The sequence below is a fragment of the Pseudopodoces humilis genome, chromosome 2, assembly GCF_049639895.1.
Source record: "Pseudopodoces humilis isolate 2021_Gansu_Grassland_sample_001 chromosome 2, ASM4963989v1, whole genome shotgun sequence".
Taxonomy (NCBI): domain Eukaryota; kingdom Metazoa; phylum Chordata; class Aves; order Passeriformes; family Paridae; genus Pseudopodoces; species Pseudopodoces humilis.
In genome coordinates, this window is record NC_142201.1 from 77,446,053 (window position 1) to 77,464,477 (window position 18,425).

The 18,425-nt window shown below is 41.6% G+C and overlaps 1 protein-coding gene across 10 annotated transcripts in view; it reads left to right on the plus strand.

Annotated features, from left to right (window-relative positions):
• MTMR2 (myotubularin related protein 2) overlaps positions 1-18,425 on the plus strand; it is a 63,666-nt gene that overhangs the window by 6,769 nt on the left and 38,472 nt on the right. For 4 of the 10 annotated variants that reach the window (XR_015772014.1, XM_014250149.2, XM_088052092.1 and 1 more), the window contains one exon: positions 14,860-14,965. Coding sequence is in view for 3 of the 10 variants with exons in the window: in XM_014250149.2 (XP_014105624.2) it covers positions 14,860-14,965 (106 nt within the window). In the remaining 7 variants the exon portion in view is untranslated. Of the gene's footprint in view, positions 1-2,452; positions 2,564-7,206; positions 7,338-14,859; positions 14,966-18,425 lie in introns of those variants that run through there. The other 6 variants (XM_088052093.1, XM_088052097.1, XM_088052100.1 and 3 more) reach the window with 5 other exon arrangements.

Below are 18,425 nucleotides of genomic sequence, written 5' to 3' on the forward strand. Positions count from 1 at the left end.
TTAGCAGTTTTTGAGTCCACAACCTCTTCAAGATGATTTTGTAGTAATTTTGTTTGCTCTGTACAAATACTCCCACTTTACAGATCTGCCTTCTGTAGTCTTCTGGCCACGGCTCCAGAATCATTAATGCTGGGTCACCCAATGATTCAAATTTGATCTGGGTCAGGTGTGGGTGTGTGATCATATTTCTGCTGAACTATTTGGAAAAAAACAGGAGTTTATAAGGTTTTTTCTTTCTTTGTTCTGGGAAGACTGGCAACACCTGTTTAGAATAAAACAATATTTTTATCTGGATTTATTTACTGTGATGTGGAGACTGCATGTCCAGACAAAGTGTTACATTCAAAACCTTGTTCATGGCCAAAAAGGCAGCACGTTTCTTTAGAGCAAAGAATTTATTCTTAGCATAGTCTAATCATAATTAGTCCAGATGCAATTATTACAGAAAAATAAAGAATAATAATGCAGTTAAAACTGTCATACTTTTAGTTCTTGGTTTCTATCCCTTTTCCTGGTGTTACGTTCACCCTTCTGCTCCACTGGGTTCCAAGGTTGCTGATTTTATTCTGGTAGTAGTAGTGTGTTAGAGCAAATTGTCAACATCTGGAGTCCTTTCCTGGGAGAAGTATGAGGTTCATCATGTTGATATTTTCCTTTTCCTTTTCCTCTTCCTCTTCCTTTTCCTTTCCTCCCTCTTTTCTGTAGGATCCACCTGGGGTCACTTTAGTGTGTTTGCTAAAACAACTTTACACTCCTCTCTTTTTTTCTTTGGTCTGCAGTTCCACATTGTGTCTCAGGTTTTGCTATATGTAGTTGCTTTAATGGGTATTAGATACTATTTCTTTGTTCTCTGAAGTCGGTTTTGTCCAGCTCCAGGTCTGCATTTCTTTGGTTGACCATTGGTGATTTGTTTATGACCATGGTCTCAGGTGCCAAGCCTGTGCCCTGTTTTTTATCCTGCGCTTCTACTCTTCCATGCCACATCCTGTGTCTCCACTTCTCCAGTCCTCTGCTGTGGTACCAGGCTGTTGTATTTCTCTCTACAAAGTTACTACATTAGTGGTAAATATTCTTTGTAGAACAGCTGCTTTTTACAGCTGTCTGTGCAAAGCTGTGGTTGTACCATATACAAACAAAAATAAAACAGAGGGGGATATAGCTACCTGACCAGTTACAGGAATTGTGGTCACACCTAAACCACTTAAACCAAAGCTACAAGCAGGCCAAGAAAAGTAAAGGCAAAGCAAAAGTGACACACCCCTTGAAAATTCACTACAAAGCTTACGGCCTATGAAGAACAATGACAGTACTGAATGACAGGGCTAAAGGTTAACCCAGCTATTTTTATCTGTACAAAATATAACTGCTGGAGTGAATATACCTCTGATCGTTGCTTGGTGTTTTGTGATCAAAGTGTTCGTCGCGTTTTTACCCCGGTACAAAATGAACTGATATATGAATTACTGAGCTGAACCACAGCCTCATTTGTACCTTCTGCCTTTAGTGAAAATAAAGCATTTGTGCTGTTTTTATTGCTGTTTAAATAAATCCTATTGTTGACTTCAGTTGATATCACTGCTCAGTGGTCTTCTCGAAGAGAAAGATTGCACACTTTGGTAGCAGGATTACCTTCATGAATAGATTCAGCTAAATCTGCCCAGGAAAGGGCTAGAGGCTGGGAATGAGTTCAGTGCAGTTGTGAGGTTGAAGGACCTGTCTGCCTGCTGTGGAGAGCAGATGCTGAAGGTAAGGGCAGGTCACTGGGACCTGTAGTACCAGAGATGAACTGCTGTAGTATGACTGTCAAAATCAGTTGATTTAACCAGCAGATGGATACCTTTAACAAATCAAAACTGATCAGCATCTCACTTCTAAGTAGAACTTCTTTGAACAGAATGAAAAATGTGGGATCATCTGCTGATATTTTACCCAAGTTGACTTTTGGAGTAGACTGTTCTTGAACATTAAGCTGTATCTTCCAGTCTTAGAATTGATATCTCTCCCACACTGAAAATGAACCCCCACACCTTATGAGGGAGTACTTCCCCAAGTCTTATTCCTCAAAGGTGAAGCAACATGCTAACAGAGTAGTCATTAAGCACTGGGGTGTGAGGAGGAGGATGTGGGGGGACTATTGGTGGGTGTGTTCAGGATTTGTGCCAGCAGGGCAATCTTGGGCCTTCAGTATTCCCACCTGTTTGGGTACAGCTTCTGCTGATCACTGCTGTCTCCAGCACCACAGAAAGACAGAGTTCACCTTTTTTTGTTAAAACATACTCTGATTCTAGACTCTACATTCTGATTCCATTTTCTACTTCCACCTTTCATACAGAAAAATACAGGCATCCTGCATGAGATTTTTCTCATCTGATTGTATTGATACAGAGTTCTGGTAGTCTCTGGGTTGGTGTTTTTCTTTTTTTTTATTATTTTTTTATTTTTATTTTTGTAGACAATGAGGAAGAATGAGTCATCTTGGTTTCTCCACAGTGACTCTAAGTAGAGCCTACAGTGAGTAATTCAGATGTGACTACCTACACAGAACTCCCTCCCCTTCATTGTGGTAAGGGCAAAGCGAGCATTGAATTTGGGTTGTTCTCAACTCCAAAAAAGGAAGGAGCTATTTCTTAACTCAAAGCATTCCTCTTTTTTACATGTTAACTAAATATATTTGTAACTGAGAAGAGAGCAGAGATTTGTAGTCTGGTTTCCTAAGCCATATTTCTCCATGTATGTGTATATATCTGTGTAGTTTGTCACTAATAATTTTTTTAACATTTAGCCATGCTTGACAGAGGAGTAGAAATAGTAACTTGTGAACAAGTTTTGCATTTAAGCAAAAATGGAGATAGGAAGGAAGGGCACAGCATTTCTTCCTTTACAGAAAAAATTTCATTTATTTTCAACACAAGGGAATGTCTAGATAAGAAGGATGTCATTGAATATGTGCATACTGTTTTGGGCAAGGCTTCTCTCAAGTTGGAAAAACACATTCTATTCTCTCATTTTTGTATTTCCCCTTGCTTTCTCTGGTATCTACAAAAGGTCGTGTTCAGTTAAACACACAGCAAATACAAACTACTCTGCCAGAAGACACAGATCTTCAGGCAACCAGGGTAGGATCTAGTTCAGATTGTTGTACCTCCATGAGAAGTAGGTATCTAAAACCTCTCTACCCTCAGCAGAGTCAATATACTCCACAAGTAATTGATTAGAGGAAAGATAAGGGTCCACTCCAGGAGGGCTAAATAGTTGTCTAAACTCCACTGCCTGGGTTTCCCTTGGCTAAGTAGAAGCAAAGATACCTGTGTTATCCACCAGCCAGAGACAAACTATTCTGACCTCATTGATCCTACTCCTTTTGGAGTGACTTGGTTTTTCTCATACACTGATTTCTGCTTGAGGAAGCAGAAGTGGCAGGAGGAACTGGCTGTGTGTGATCTTAGATGAACCCTCATTTAAGATGAATGAGAACTGATGAAGAGAAAATCCTCAGACGAGCCTGCATAGTTTGTATTCCTCATTTCACTGCAAGGCAGAAGAATCTGAAAGACCTTTGTTTTCGACATGTACCCTAGAAGTTCTTCATGTTGAGATGGAACTTCTTGTGTTTTAGTTTTTGGCCATTGCTCCTCATCCTGTCTCTTGGCACTACCAAAATGAGTCTGGCACTGTCCTCTTGGCACCCACCTTGGAGACACTGATGAGATCCTTTCTCAGTCTTCACTTCTCACACAAGTGCTCTGTCTTTCTGGAAACATCTTGTGTTGTCTAAGGTAGAATTTCTAGAAATAAAGCCCCAAATTATTGAATACTTGTCTGACTTGAGCCTTGAGATTTTGCTAGGGACCAGTTTCATGCAGGAGCTGAATTGCTAACAGAATAAAGGTGTTCCCAGTCTTTTCTTTCTGAGCTGAATGTGGCAGAGCACATGGCTGCGTAGTGTCTGTGTAAGCTTACTTAGCAAGGTGTTACAGTTTTCCTAGGTGATAGAAGACTCTCCACATTGGCTATATTTATTCAGTCTTTCCTCCTTCTTTTGATTTTTCCCATGATGGAACAAGTAATGTCATTGATTAGTAAATCGCTGGTATTTTTAATTCCTGTGGGTGTTAGCTTTATTGGGGCGAGGGGGTTGTGTTTTAAAGAAAATCAGAAAGTTTAACAATATGTGTTAAATTCTAACTAAGGTGTTTCTTAAATAGGAACTTAGGAAGGAAGCTAAAGAAAAACTGAGACAGCACATGAACTGTAACAAGTACAGGTATATTTGGTTAATCTAAACACAACCGGTTCTTAGTATATAACTAGAAATTGAGGCACTGCCAGAGTACAGATCGTTCTTATTTCTGTTCTAAGGTAAGCACTTATATTAATATAATTCTTGTTTCCCTTTCTTTCCTTGACCAAGTTAATAGATTTTTCCTAAAAAATAAAAATTAACATGCAAACAAAAGATTTGATGTTCTGTGTTTCCATGTTTTTAGTTTTTCTTTAATTTCTCTTTGCTCTCCAGTTCTGGGCTAATTTCTGTAATTTGACATAGGAATATCTGAATTTGCATCAAAATCCTGATTGTTTTTTACTTGTATGTCTTTCTCTGGCTTCATAAGTTTTTAAAGGAAGGGTGTCAATGTTTATAAGGTAGATAAAAATACTGATTAACTGCAAGAGTGATTTTGAATTGTATGTAGCATTTCCATAAGATTTCAATAGGCTTTTGTCTTTATTCAAAGTTCTTGTGGAGACAGTTAGATGTTGCCAGCTCTCTTTCTCCTGTGGGATGCAGTGGGAAATCCAGGTTTGGTGTGATGTAGGAGATAGCAGCACCACCCTAGTATCTTAGTTCTCTGCTGCAGGACAGTCCTAATGCCTGGAATCAGCATTTTCCATAGGCAGGGCTAGGAGACAGTGGGTGTTCTTGTAGTACCAGGAGACGCTTCAATTTGTGAATTCCTGTTTCACCAGAGCAGTCATGCAGCATGGAGATTCTCTTGGCTGAGGCAGCTGCCTGGGCTGTCTGGGAGAGGAAGCTGCAGGTCAGGACATGTGCTGGTTCATCACAGCCCAGGAGATCTCTTGCCAGACGTCTTGTCAATCAGCAGTCTCCCTGATGGCTTTCTGTCTGTCCCTTTGCAGCACTGCTTCAGCCATCTGAAGCCTGAGGTGCTGGAATGTCTCCACCTCAGCCATATTTTTTTGACCTAGAAATAGTTTTCTCAGGGCAGGCAAGATCTTCTTCGCTTCCAGTTTAGTCCTGCCCTCTGTAGCATCTAATATTTGAAAAGAAAGGCTCTAGCTTTTTCTGAACAACACCAGAGATGCCAAAAAGCATAGCAAAAACCTACTGTGTAGGAAGGCACAGACAAGAGCAGGTGGGAGCACTGTTCTAGCAGACAATCTTGTTTATGTTGGCAGTAAATAGGATTGTGTTTTGAACCTTTCTTCATCTTATAGTCTTGATTTATGTTCAGTGCTAGAGGCCTATGCTGGTGACAGGAAAATCCTAAGCTTTGGAGCACAGATCCAGATATGTGCACCATCTCTAGGAGGTCTGTCAAGCCTTTCTCCCAAGGCCTAAGGCAGAGCCAGATGGACAGGGCTGCCTTTCCATTGTGTGTCACCTAGGGAAGGTAGGATGTCTGCCTTGCCTGCCGCTCCCTGCCCAAACTCCTAATGCTGCAACTAAAAGTGCTTGTGCTGGGGTGTATTTTGCAATTCAAACATTTCCATTAGGAACTGGAATCAGACCAAAATACTGGATTATCAACCTATTTTCAGAAGGTAGGAACTAACTGCACTCCCTGGATATGGGCTGAAATTAAATTGATGGAGCAGAGTCAAAATGTCAGTTCCCTGCAGAAGTCTAACAACTTGAATTTTTTTTTTCTTCTTTTCTCTTGTAACTGAGCATCATCCCATACCAGCTGGGAGCTTGTTAGAAACTGAACTTCTCTTTTGTTTCTCTCATGAATACAGATCATTTTGTAGTTATTTGTCTTGTGCTGATCAGAGAATATTGGTTCAGGGGGTCTCATAGCTCCTGTCCTTCCTGGTTTTTACCTTTCTGGATTGTTGACTCACAAGAGCATGATACTGTAGGCTCCTTGCTGTTATTAATTACATGACCAATATGCATATTGGTTTGACTTTGGGCGTTGGTCTTTATTCTTGGAATCTTGCAAATATTTTAAACAATCAGCCTATTGTTTAGCAAGTGCTGTACACACACTGTAGGCCTTTTGTGAATTTCAGTTTAAAAAAATAATAAAAGAATGACTAATGGAGCACGAACGGTGCTTGTGACACTGTAGTCCATTGTGTAACTACTGAGACCAAAATTTGCATTCCTAGAAAAGCTTGTTCACAGTCAAAATATAGGACATTCTCTTTATGGCTCATGGGAAAAGATGTACTGTATGTTCAGCTAAGGATGCTACTTGGAAGGATCAACTTTTAAAAAATGTCATTTTCCTCCCTTGGAACACTGAAGTCAGACTGAGACCCAGCTTTGCTTGGCAACAGAAGTGACGTTTTCATTCAGGCAAGTGGTATTGGGGGGGGGGGCTGTTTTAGGTCTATCACATACATGCACCATGATTTGTTTGCTAAAATGGCTTCTCTTTTAGATGATGGTAAATTTTGACATTGACAGCCCTTTTGAATAGCGAGAGTACATTATTATATAATATAAATGTCTGCCTTCTCTGAATGCCAAAGGCAGCCTGGCAGTCTTCCTTCAAAAGCATATTTATTTATGGCTTTTTGTTTTTCCCCTCTGAGGTTGTCACAGGTCAAGCAAAAGTTAAACTGAGATCTTAAAATGTTTAGGAAAATTGTGAGTTCCAGTCAACTCACCTGAAACTAATAGCTCTCTGTCCTGCATGTGCCTAAAAAGATGTTCCTGGGTGCTCAGAGGGCTAAGGCTTCATCTGGTATATGCTATAGGTAGTTTCTAGTGGCATTTGTTGTCTAGGTAGAATTAGTCTGTTTCAAGTTTCTGTTTCGCTGTGAAGAATTAAGATCCAAGCCCTGCTCACTGGAGATACCACTCCTTTGTCTGTCAGTAAAATCTCTTTGGGAAAGGCTTGCCTATCATAATGGGCACACGTGGTGCCAATCACTGTGGGATTCCTGTCCTGGGAGGGGTGGTGTTAAAATGCTGAAACTTAATTTACAGCAGCAGAGCCTGTTCTGGCGCCTCGGCAGAGTGGAGGCCAGCACAGAGTGCCCAGCTCCTGCTGTAAGGCCCTGGTTCTAGCAAGATGCCAAGTGAGCTCTCAAGTGCTGGCTTGTAGAGGGGTGTACAAGGGACTTCTGAGGACCCTTAGGAGTATGTATGTATACACAGATAAGGACTGTGGGGACCACTTAGCCTCAGCACAGATCTGCAGAGAACTGCTGCAAATGGGAGAGTCTGATGTGGGCAACAGCTGCGTGTCCCAGGCCAGTTCAGCCAGTACTGGCTAGGACAGAGTCATATTCATGGGGAACAAGCACCAGTTTGTCGCTCTCTGCTCTGATGTGACCCAGGAGGTTTTTCAGTATTGCCTTTTTCTTCTCTTGAGGAAACAGGAGTGTTGGAAGTATTGAGGAGGGAGTGTTGTCACTCTGAGTTTGGGAAGTGAGCGGGGAGCACTTGATACCTCTGCAGCATTATACTTGTAAGAGAACTGCAAAAGTGCTACAAGTGCTTCCATTCATGGCCCTTCTATAAATTCAAATCAATTTGACCCAGCTCTCTTGGCATCCAAAGCTTCCAAATTAAATTGTATTTGCCACTCGTCATTAATTTGCAGTTTTAGCCTTGATTAATTTTCAGGAATGTACATAATGAGAAACTTTTAAAAAAACAGGAAGAGAGGAAATGGAAATTTGCCCTCTACAGTGTTTTTCTCATTTATGACCTCTGTGTCTGAAACTGTATTGCTCAGTGGTGCATTTTGTCACCTGCTTTTCAAGTCAGTTCAGTGACTATTGAAACAGAATATTCTGTTTGATACAGAAGAAATGGTGTGAGCAGCTCATGCCAATTAGTGTCTGAGTAATTGGCACATCTTTGTGAGCAATGAAGCAGCTGCTTGTTGTACTGACAGGGAAAGAATATTCATAAAGAAGGTTCTGGAAAGGTGGCTTTATCATCACTGACTACTGATTTTGGTTGTGTTATTTATAGGAGTGAGCCAGGTTAATATTTTAAGACATTGGTACAAAAAATAGGTGTCCTCAAGCCCTATGCATGTTCTGCAAATCGAAGCGGGCATACTTTCCAGAGGTGTGTTTCCCTTCTGTTCCATGAATTTTTTTGTGAAGTTCTGGGTGTTAAATTCATCTGCATATTCTTGCTCCTGGATTTAGGAGGGGAACTTTAGGGATAAGAACTTAATAGTATTCTTTTTATGGTCTTTTTTTTGTGTGTGTGTGGTTTGGTTTGGTTTGGTTTTTTGTTTGTTTCTTTTTTAGACAGTATCTTATTTTGAAGCAAGACAAAAGTCTCTTTTTTAACTTTTCAGTCTGAACAAGTGTCATAGAACCTCAGAATGGTTTGGTTTGAAAGGGACCTTAAAGATCATATAGTTATAACCCCCTTGCTATGGGCAGAGACATCTTCCGCTAGAGCAGGTTGCTCAGAGTCTCATCCAACCTGGCCTTGCACACTTCCAGGAATGGGGCATCCACAACTCCTGTGGGCAACCTGTGCCAGTGTCTTGCTACCCTCATGGTACCCAGTCTCTTTCTGTGTAGGATTTACTTGTCCTTGGGAAGGTGTATATAATTTACATTCTTGCTGATCAGGAATATAGTAGAATGACTATATGTATGCTTTATGTTTTTGCTGAACAGAATGAGGCACACTTCTAAGAGCTTGCTCACGAATGACCATTCTCAGTAATTACAGGTTGAGATGGTTTAGCCAGATCACACCTCATATTCATTCTGTGACTTCTAAGATTTTGCCGGAAGTTGTTGCTTGGTTTTAAGTGATACATGAAATTGGTTGTTGTGACTTTTTTCTTGAGTCACACGACTTAAGAGGTTGTATGGAGTGGTCATCCTTTGGCCTGATGTTCACAGAAAGCTTTTCATAGAGATCTAGCAGGACTTTTTCTTTCCCCTGGACTGCGAATACACCAAAGTAAATTGTCCTGGGTTTGGAGTATGAAGAATGTTGTATTCAGTTCCCAACAGCAGGGGTAAAGGTACAGGTAAGAGAGCTCAGACCTGCAGAAATGGTGCATTTATCTGAATCAGGTTAAAGCTTCAGGGCTTCATGGTTTGATTTTAGCAGTTTCTTTGCATCTTTGTGCTTATCTTCTACCAGACTTGGGTTCACTGTCATGCTCAGATCCTCACAAGGTTAAATCACCCTCTTCAGAAGTTTGTACTTATGCTTTCTACTTCCAGGGAAAACTATTGCTTCTCTATGCTAGGAAAGAAAGAACTTCATAGTCAAACTCTTAGTGTAACAATTGCCAAAATAAATGGCAACTGCGAGTTTTCTTTCTCTTCCTCACTTTTCTTATATACCACATGTTTTGCGTTGCAGGGAGATTGTCTTGTGTCATTAATGGCAAATGCCATTTAATAATACTTTTTGAATAGCTTAAGGCTTTATCATCTGTTTCACCTGCAATATTTCCCCTGCATGTTCATAGTTTAACAGGTCAAATTCCTGCATCACAGACACTTCTGTTTGCAGCTTCTTTCTATCTTTGTTGACAGTTCAAGCTCAGCATGCTGGCATACCTTCAATTCTGCTACGGGTGTAGTAATACCTTTCAATTGCCTGAACAGGAACCACCGGAGGGCATCAGTCTGAGTCTGAATTACATTTGAAAACCATCTGGCATATTGTGGGATAGTCCTAATAATAACAATGAACACTTTATCAGGAGTTGAGTCACTGTGTTCAGTTTCCAGTGTAATACTCTTATTAGTTGTATGTATGCATTCCATATAGCCAAAGGGTTACTACTGCGTGGAGACATTGTATAAGACCATTGTACCAACAGCTTGCATTTGGACTCATTTATCTTTCAAAATCTGGCTATAAAGAAAAACATTTGAATAATAAAAATAATTACCAAGATGAAAGACACAGATTGAGTGTTAGTTGCATCCTAGACCTGTTTCCTGCTTTGCCGTGGGGGAGAAATGAGGAGTAAATAGGGATGGAAGTCATGGGAGTAAGGTGCTTTCACTGAAGGTGCTTTTGACCTATTGAAGGGGGTCTCTTTTTGTACTTAACATAGACATCCATCAACAAGGACAATGAGGAACTGCCTGGGCCTAAAGCATGGGGAAGAGAAGAGCTCCAGAAGGTCCTTGGTCTTCCCTGGTTCCTCACAGAAGCTCATGTATTTTCCTTTAGGCAGAGCTCAGAGTATTTTGTGAATCTGAGTATATGTTGTTCCCCAGAACCTTAATGAGATTTGGAGATAATACTGTAATTTTGCACATTTAAATAGTGTTGAACCAGACCTTCAGCTAGCAGTGACTGCCACAGCTCTATTGATTTTTAACCCTGGCTGAGATCTGTCCAAACCTATCTGTGTTCTCAGATGTTTGTCAGGTGTCCCCCAACCCAGCACTTATATGTGCCCATCGTTCCCTGGCCAGCCCTCAGGTCTGCTCTGTGTTGCCTTACTGTTGAAATGCAGCTCTTGGGGGTTTGTCCCTGTGAGAACAGAATGTCCTCCATGGGGTCCTCGGCACATTAAACTGATGCCAGACGTACTCGTCAGGCTGCCAAAAGTACTGCACGAGACAGCTTTAACTTTACGTTGGCAAAAGCCGGGATAATGTGCAGAAGCCGTGACAGAAGCACGAGTAAATGATTTGCCTGAGATGATGCAGAAGGGCTGGTGGCAAAGCATGGAGGGAGCTCTGGTGTCCTCACCCCGAGTTTGCGTGCCGGTCCCAGGATGCTCTCCTGCTCTCCTCCACCCAAAGGCATATGAAACTGTGGTTTGAGGATCTTTGCTGTTGTATTGGCAGCAAAGGGGAGCTAAGATTGACTAAACCACTGAAACTAATAAACTTCTCATGTGCATGCAGGGACATCAGTTTAATCAGTTTGCTAAGCAGTGGAGCTGGAGCTGTGCAGCTGCCTGACAATGATAAGAGGAGGGAGCTGCAAACCAGCGGCCTTTCTGCTGTCTGCTCCTTCTTTCCATGTCAGCTCCCTGGAAATGGCAGATGAGGAGAACAGAGGTAGCAAGCCAAACATATGCAACCTCTGCATACTGTGCTGAGCTGCATAATCCTGGGCTATTGTTCACTGTGTCTGCAGGCATTGCTTCCCAAAAGCTCCCACTGCTGTCACTGGAGGGAAGCTTCACTGCTGGTTTTCAGGAGCACAGGGACATTGGTGTGGGGAGCCTTTGAAAATCCACTTCTAAAATGCAAATGCTTTCCTTCTTTAACAGCCACTTGAAGCCAAGCGTGATCAACAAACACAAAACACTTTCACAGCTCAGACATGCTGTGGATTATGGTTCTCCCCCTTTTCCCTTTTTCTTTTTCCCCTGCATAATGCTGTTTGCCCCTTAGTTTGGCAAAGTGAAATTAATTAACAATTTCATAAAAGTCTTTGGTCTACAATGATTAGATAATCGCTGCTTGTGTATTAAGCAGTCAGTGGGAATGTACCCAGGCAGAGAAGTTATGTCAGGAGAAAAACTGGTGAAATTTTGATCCTTTTGTTAGCATTCTCCCTCCCTGTGAGCTGTTCAGAGCAGGTTGGACAGACAGCTCTTGGGAGCTGTTTGGGTCTAGCGTGTCCTAGCTGTGGGGCAGAGAGACTTGCACACTCCACTAAACCTGTCCAGTCTTTCCAGCTCCATTTTCTGTCTCTAAAGGACGTTAAATTTTTGATGCAAATGCTTCTACCAATAGATTATTGTGATTTTGCAGTTGTTGCTTGGTTGAGTAAGCTGTCCTGTGTGGGGTACAGGGCCAGTTCAGCTGCTGCTGTGCCCTGGCTTAGGTACTTACACCTGTGCTAAAGGATTTGTAAACTCAGCAGAGTTGCTGACCTTTAAAATGCATTTAAATACACAAAAGTGTGGGCCCTGAAAGGGGAGGGAGCTAGAAGGCATGGCTTCTGGAGGCTTGCCCTGAACCTCTGGCTCCCCCGGCTGGAGCCCGTGTGGGAGAAGGCACAGTAGGGACCCAGGGACAGGAGTCAGGCTTGTCACACAATAATCAAGGCATCTACAGTATCTGCTTGCTCTTCATTGGTAACTTTAAGTACCTTTGCGTACCTTAAAGTACACTAAGTACCGTCTCTGTGCTGCTCTGTGGAATGATTGTTTCTTTTTTTTTAACATGATTTTAAAAATCAAGATAATTAAACGGGTGCAAACATGAGGGTGAACACTTGGAAAATGAAGACTGACCATGCAGAAACGAGGCTGAAAGAAGTTTCAAGGGAGCACATAAGAGGTCTGAGCTCGTTTAAGTAATGTAAAAATGTGGTTTAGTGCTAAGCCTAATTTAGCATGCCTGCAGGCTGCTGTGCGCAAAGTGTTCTCAGCCTTCCTCATCATATCCAGATACAGATTCCTTCCCTCTGTGTGCTGCATCTGATGATTTATATAGCCATGTAATGAATCCAATCAGCCTTGTTACCCAACAGAAGACTCTCTTCATGTTTATTAATAGTTTACTGCCCCATCAGATCAGCAGATTGAGCCGTGCATCCCATGATGCCCATCCAGCACAATGGAGATGGCAGCAGTGTGTAGTCTGGGTTAAGAGGAGAGGGGAATGTGAGCAGCCTGACAGCAGCAGCAGACACTTTATATCAATTTTGTTGTAATGTGAAAGTATACACAAATTCAGTGCTTATATGTGGCCTTTTCATTTACAGCAATGGGAGGTTTTCCAGATTCAGTTCTTACTGTTTTAGTGTAAGATAATTTTCTGCCTCAACAGAGCCTGTAGGGTGGCTGTGGCATGAGTTGTATGCACAAGTGCCACTGGCCATCTGGAATTATATGAGTTTACCTGGCAACACCGGAGTAGTTGAGCACATTGGAAGGCTGAGTGATTAGCTGTTGAACCTTTTACAAGTGCATTCAGTGGATCGATTGTGCTAATCGATTGGCACACCAGTGTCATTTATGTTAAATAACTTTTTACTGTTCCTAAAGGCTCCGTTTTGAAGTTTCTACCTCATAGGATGAAAGAGACAGTGCTCTTTAATTCTTGAGCAGACAGGACTAACTCCTAGCAAGAGCCCAATTTTTCTGTAGTCCTTTTTGTTTTTAACACTCCCTGTGCAACACTTTGCCAAACTCCAAAGAATAGAAATAAAAACGGAACATTTTGGCCTTTTGGTGGCTGTTTATCAGCATCAAAATGATTTTCAGACAATTACCAAATCTTCAGGCCCTTTGGAAGCTCAGATGCAGCTATTTCTAGGTTGTCACATGTCTAATTAATATAAGTAGTTATGGTAATACTCCTGCTGGTATTCTGCTTTGGCCAAGGCTAGGCTTCCAAGTCTGATAGCTGATCCTTAGGAGTGTCTTTGCAGCCAGCTAAAGCCTTTCTGGGGTTGGTAAGCTTGTGGGGATTAACTGGCACAGGTTACAGCATTTATCACTGTACAGTGACTTCAGGGAGTAACGTTGTACCACATAGGATCTTTCATTACAGTCATCTGGGGTTTTAAAAGACTTAGTAACAAATGCTAATTTTAAGTAACTAGGGTTCTAGGAGAGGTTGCAGCATAAAAATGCTGTAAAATACAAACTTATTTTAATTGTTTAAAGCTATATTAGGAAAACTGAACAGAAAAGGAAAATTTTTGTTTTCCTTTGTTATTTTGCAAATCGCATTTTATATTACCAGAGACGTATGCTGGGAGAGTCTTTTTAATTCTCCTCAGCTTTGTACGTATCCTTGAAGAAGAAAAGTTGTGTGTGATGAAAAGATTTTTAATTCTGAATTTCTTCCACCACTATACAGCTGCGGTTGGAGCTGTGCTGGCGTGAGTTCAGGAGTCTGTCTGTTTTCATCCCCTTGCAGCACACTAATATCTCCCATCTGAAGGGCTGAAATGGAGGCCCTTAGTTCTGTAGTTTCTGTAATTTAGGATTTGATCCAGTGCTAAGGAAACTTGCCCATCCAACCATCCAGGAGCCAGTCTGACAGTCTCTCTCACCACCTGAGCTGGGACCAAAGCCCCTTTGCAGCTACACGCCCCACACTCACAGGCAGACCAGGTTTCTGTGCCGTCTTGACCCCAGATTTCCCTTAGCAGTCTTAGACACCCTAGTCCTTCAAGTAATTTAATCATGGTACAGTAACTAATTAGCAAAATAGCAGCTTGAGCTGGTGCCTCTGAGGAGGGACCCCAAACAAAGGAAACCCAGGGCTTTTATACCCTGAGAGTCTAAATGCAGGAAGGTCTGGGGTTCACTGGCTCCCGCTGTGTCTCTGAGTGTCACCTGGCCAGGCTGCAGGTCCCCAGGCCCTTCACTGTGCAAAGGGTTGGCAGTTCTGGCCTCTTGGCTCGGGCTCTTGCCACACACAGCTCAACCTGCAGCTCCACTGCAGCTGCTCACCCAGTTTGGGGCACTGAGCGTGTTCCTCAGCACAAACTGGTGGTTGTGTTAATGTTGGCTCAGTCTGAGCTGAGTTTTAGTAATGAGTTGTGTGCACTATGGTAATTCCTGGTAATGGCAAGTAGAACAGGTTCTCTTAAAGCACTGCTGAGGGCTGAGTAACTGAGAGTGGAAAGGGTAGGAATAGTGGAGAATGCCTGATATGACTGTAAGCGTCTCAACTTGTCAGCTTCTGAACTTGCTTGAGCATAGTTTTGATACACTCTGGTGTTTCTCTTTATAGTGCTTCCACATCGCAGTCGGACCATTCCACTCACACCAAATCTGCTTCTGCTTTGTCATCTGACTCCATCTCCACCTCAGCAGACAACTTCTCTCCAGATTTAAGGGTATGTATGTTTTGTCTTAAAAAATAAAAAAATACAAAAATGTGACCTCCTTCAGAGAACATCTTGCTTCAGTGAGTTGGCTATGGTAAAATAATGTCAGCTTTCAGTAATGCCAAAATATATTTAGCCAAATTACTGAAAGCATCCAAAGTCAAACAGGTGAAATTGAAGTTTATTCTCTACCGTATGATGTCCTTCTTTATAAGGTTGTTTCTTGAAATAGCTGACTCTGCAATCCTCACTTGGAGATGAATTTTCAAAGCCACTCCATTTTCTTTTAGGTGCTTTAAGTAAGTGAAATCCTCAACCTGTCAGTTCTATATACTTTTTCTTCCTGTTATGTGTATATATATGTATATGAGGTGTTCTGTCTTGAGAGTTTCTGCTTGTTTTTAAACACTGCGTCCTTGGAAGTACCTTCTTTTAGAGAAAGATTGCAATCTCCAAGCTGATAAAAATAATCTTCTGTCACAATGAATTTCTCTGACATAAAAAGGATCTAAACAGGGCTCTTTTAAGTCTATTAGATTAGTTAATTATAAATTCAGAGTTCTAGTTCGGTGTCACAGGAGTTCTGAAAGCTGTCTGTATGTTCCTCTTATGAAACCAAGGGGTTTGTTGATATATCTTATATTTAAAAAAATAAAGTCCCTGACTATAAAACTTTTGGTACTGGCACATTCTAGTAATAGCTTAAGCAATTCTCAGCTGTGGTTGAGAATCTTTGTAAAACGTAAACATGGTAAAATTGCATAAAAATCTCTGAATACGAAGCTAATTCCTTTGACAACCATGATGATTTTTCATCCTGTGAGTGTTGTCTCAGTCATCCATAATTAATAACAGGGTCCACCTGTTCGTAAGTGACAAGACTATGAATGTTTCTTTCTAAAGGCAGCTTATTAGCCAATTTTAAGCTAAGATTTAGAAATTAATCAGTAGTCTATGTGCATTCTATGATAGTTTGCACCTTTTGCCTGTGGATACAAAAAATTACCTTCTGAACACGCCTGGGTATGGAAATTTGTAATATGTCTCTAGTTTTTCCCCTGTGAAGTCAGGGTGTTCAGTCACTCTAACATACAGAAAATGTCATTTCTAGGCTGAGGCTAAGTGGTTTATTGGTATGATTAAATAAGATTGCAAATTCTGCTAAAGCTCTAGCTGTATAATATTATATATATAATATTATAAAAAAATAAACTCACTTTCTCATATTTTTTTTCTGAAGTTTGCATATGTGGAGTTCCTTTTTCAGTTTTGATGCACAACTCGTCTTCTCGCTACAGTTTTTGTGACACTTGAGGACTACCTTTAGAAGTGGAGGACAAGCCAATATTTCCTTTTTAGAATTGAAGTCGTCTTTCCCTTCTAGTGGTTAAGACGCCTCAACATGTTTTCCTTGCAATCCTGATTGTGTCTTGTGATTATTTCCTCCCTTTTGTCACCTTATCTGTGTGAGCTGTAAGCTGTCTGGGTAAGGATTCCAGCTCTCATCAGTTTGTCTGGTTTCCCATTCAACAGGGCCTCTGTACTCACTAGCAATCAAAAGCAGTGGAATGTTCCACAGAGGAATGTTCAGCTGCATGAGAGATTTTTTTTTCAAGCAGAAGATGCCTATGTGTTCCTGGAGGTCATTAGGAGACCATAATTTCATGCTGTGTTCCAGTAATATGCAGGAGTGATTTCTTCACAGCCTGCCCACTTTTTTTGTTTCTAAGCAATCTAAAGTTCTGCTTTGGTTCGAAAAAATGCTGCTCCTCTTTCATGTTACAGTAGTGTTTCAGGAGAGATGGCAAAGCAGGGGATTACTTATTTGTAATAAAGTCACTGTGGGCTAAGTGTGAGCCCCTGCTTCTGCTGGAAAAAGGCTTTTTGCTCTCCACCTGCATCAACTCTGTGTGAACACGAATTGGGCACATGCCTTCTGTGCTTCACCTAAAGCTTACTCCTGCAGAGGTGCTGTGAGTGGCTGCAGTGCAGCTGTGTGTAGGTGTAAAGCTGGGTCATTCCTTTACACTTGAGTGGATGCTTGTCAGTGGTAGGCAGACCTGGAGCAAATGCATTCCCATGCTCCTACTTGTATTAGAGGATAGGGAGAAAGGGACACTTTCCACTGCTACAGGTTGATTTAATTCTCCTAGAGGAGCTCATGCATTCATCATTTCAGTCCTCATTCCTGAGAGTGTCTTGTGCTGGGGAGCAGTTCTTGGGGGTCAGATGATCTCCTCTCTACCTGTGTATAGCCTCTCATGTTGGTGTTGCCAGTGCAACTGCAGACCCACCATTTGTCCTCTAATCATCACTGTCCGTGCAGGTATGTTACTGTTTGATCCCTGGGCTTCCTCTTGCAGCCTGGTGCCAGCTCCCAAAGGGAACAGTAATTTTGAGTGCTGGTCAGCTAATGCTGATTTCTTTCAGGTCTTAAGTCAAGGACAATGGATGTTCTTTTCCAGGGCTTGTCATTCTTTGTCTGGTTTTTCTCAAATTGACATCTCTGTCTTGTGACAGTTCCATAAGTTTTGAAAGTCAGTTCTGTGAGAGATTTTTTTTAAATTCTTGATTGTTTTTGTTATTTTGTTTGAATTTTCTGAGATGTGGCCTTGCCTTGGATACTGCAGATGAGGCAGTGCCATTGACTGATACAGTGGCACGAGCGTGTTCTCTGCTCTAATGCTTTCCTTACACACGTGAGCACCTTGTGCACCTTTCATTGGCACAAGACAACATGAACTCCCAAGTGTTACCAGGTACTGAGATTTGAGCTAAGCATCTCATTACTGTAGGACAAAAAGAGGTCCCACATTGTTGCTGAAAGAATGTAAGAGAACAAGCCCTGAAGAGGAAACTGATGCATTTTGTGGTAACTCTGTGGTATGGGTGGCAAGTGCCTGGGCTATGCAGTATTCTCACAGGAAGGCGTTGCATCAGTTAGCTTTAAGAGGCTGAAAATAAGCTTTTCAAGATTTTTACATGGATATGCCCGTTATGGGGTTGTGATCTTGTTGTGTGTTTGAACTTTTCCTGCTAGAGTGAATTGCTGCGTGGATTCAGCATCACTCCTACCTCTATTTGGTCTCTGCCTCTGCGTGTGCATTGGCTCAAATTTAGGAATTAAATTTCTGTGACGATGGAAAAACACTTTGTGATAGCTACAATTAGCACTCTCTTTTTCTGTGGGGAATTTTTAGAAGAATAGTAGGCGTCCATTGGGAGGAGGGAACCAGGGGAAGGACCCACCTAATTTCTTGCAGTCTGTGCCTGCAGTTTTCTTTTGGAGTGCAATTAACACTCTGTGTGTGTGCGTGCATGTGGGTAATGAGGTAAATGAGACAACCACTGAGGATTTCTACTGAATGCATGTGCAGTATTTTTCCTAAATCTTTCTCCAAAGTATTTAATAATAACCTTTATGAAGATTAGGGTTTGGGGTTTTTTTTAAATATATATTGAGCATGTC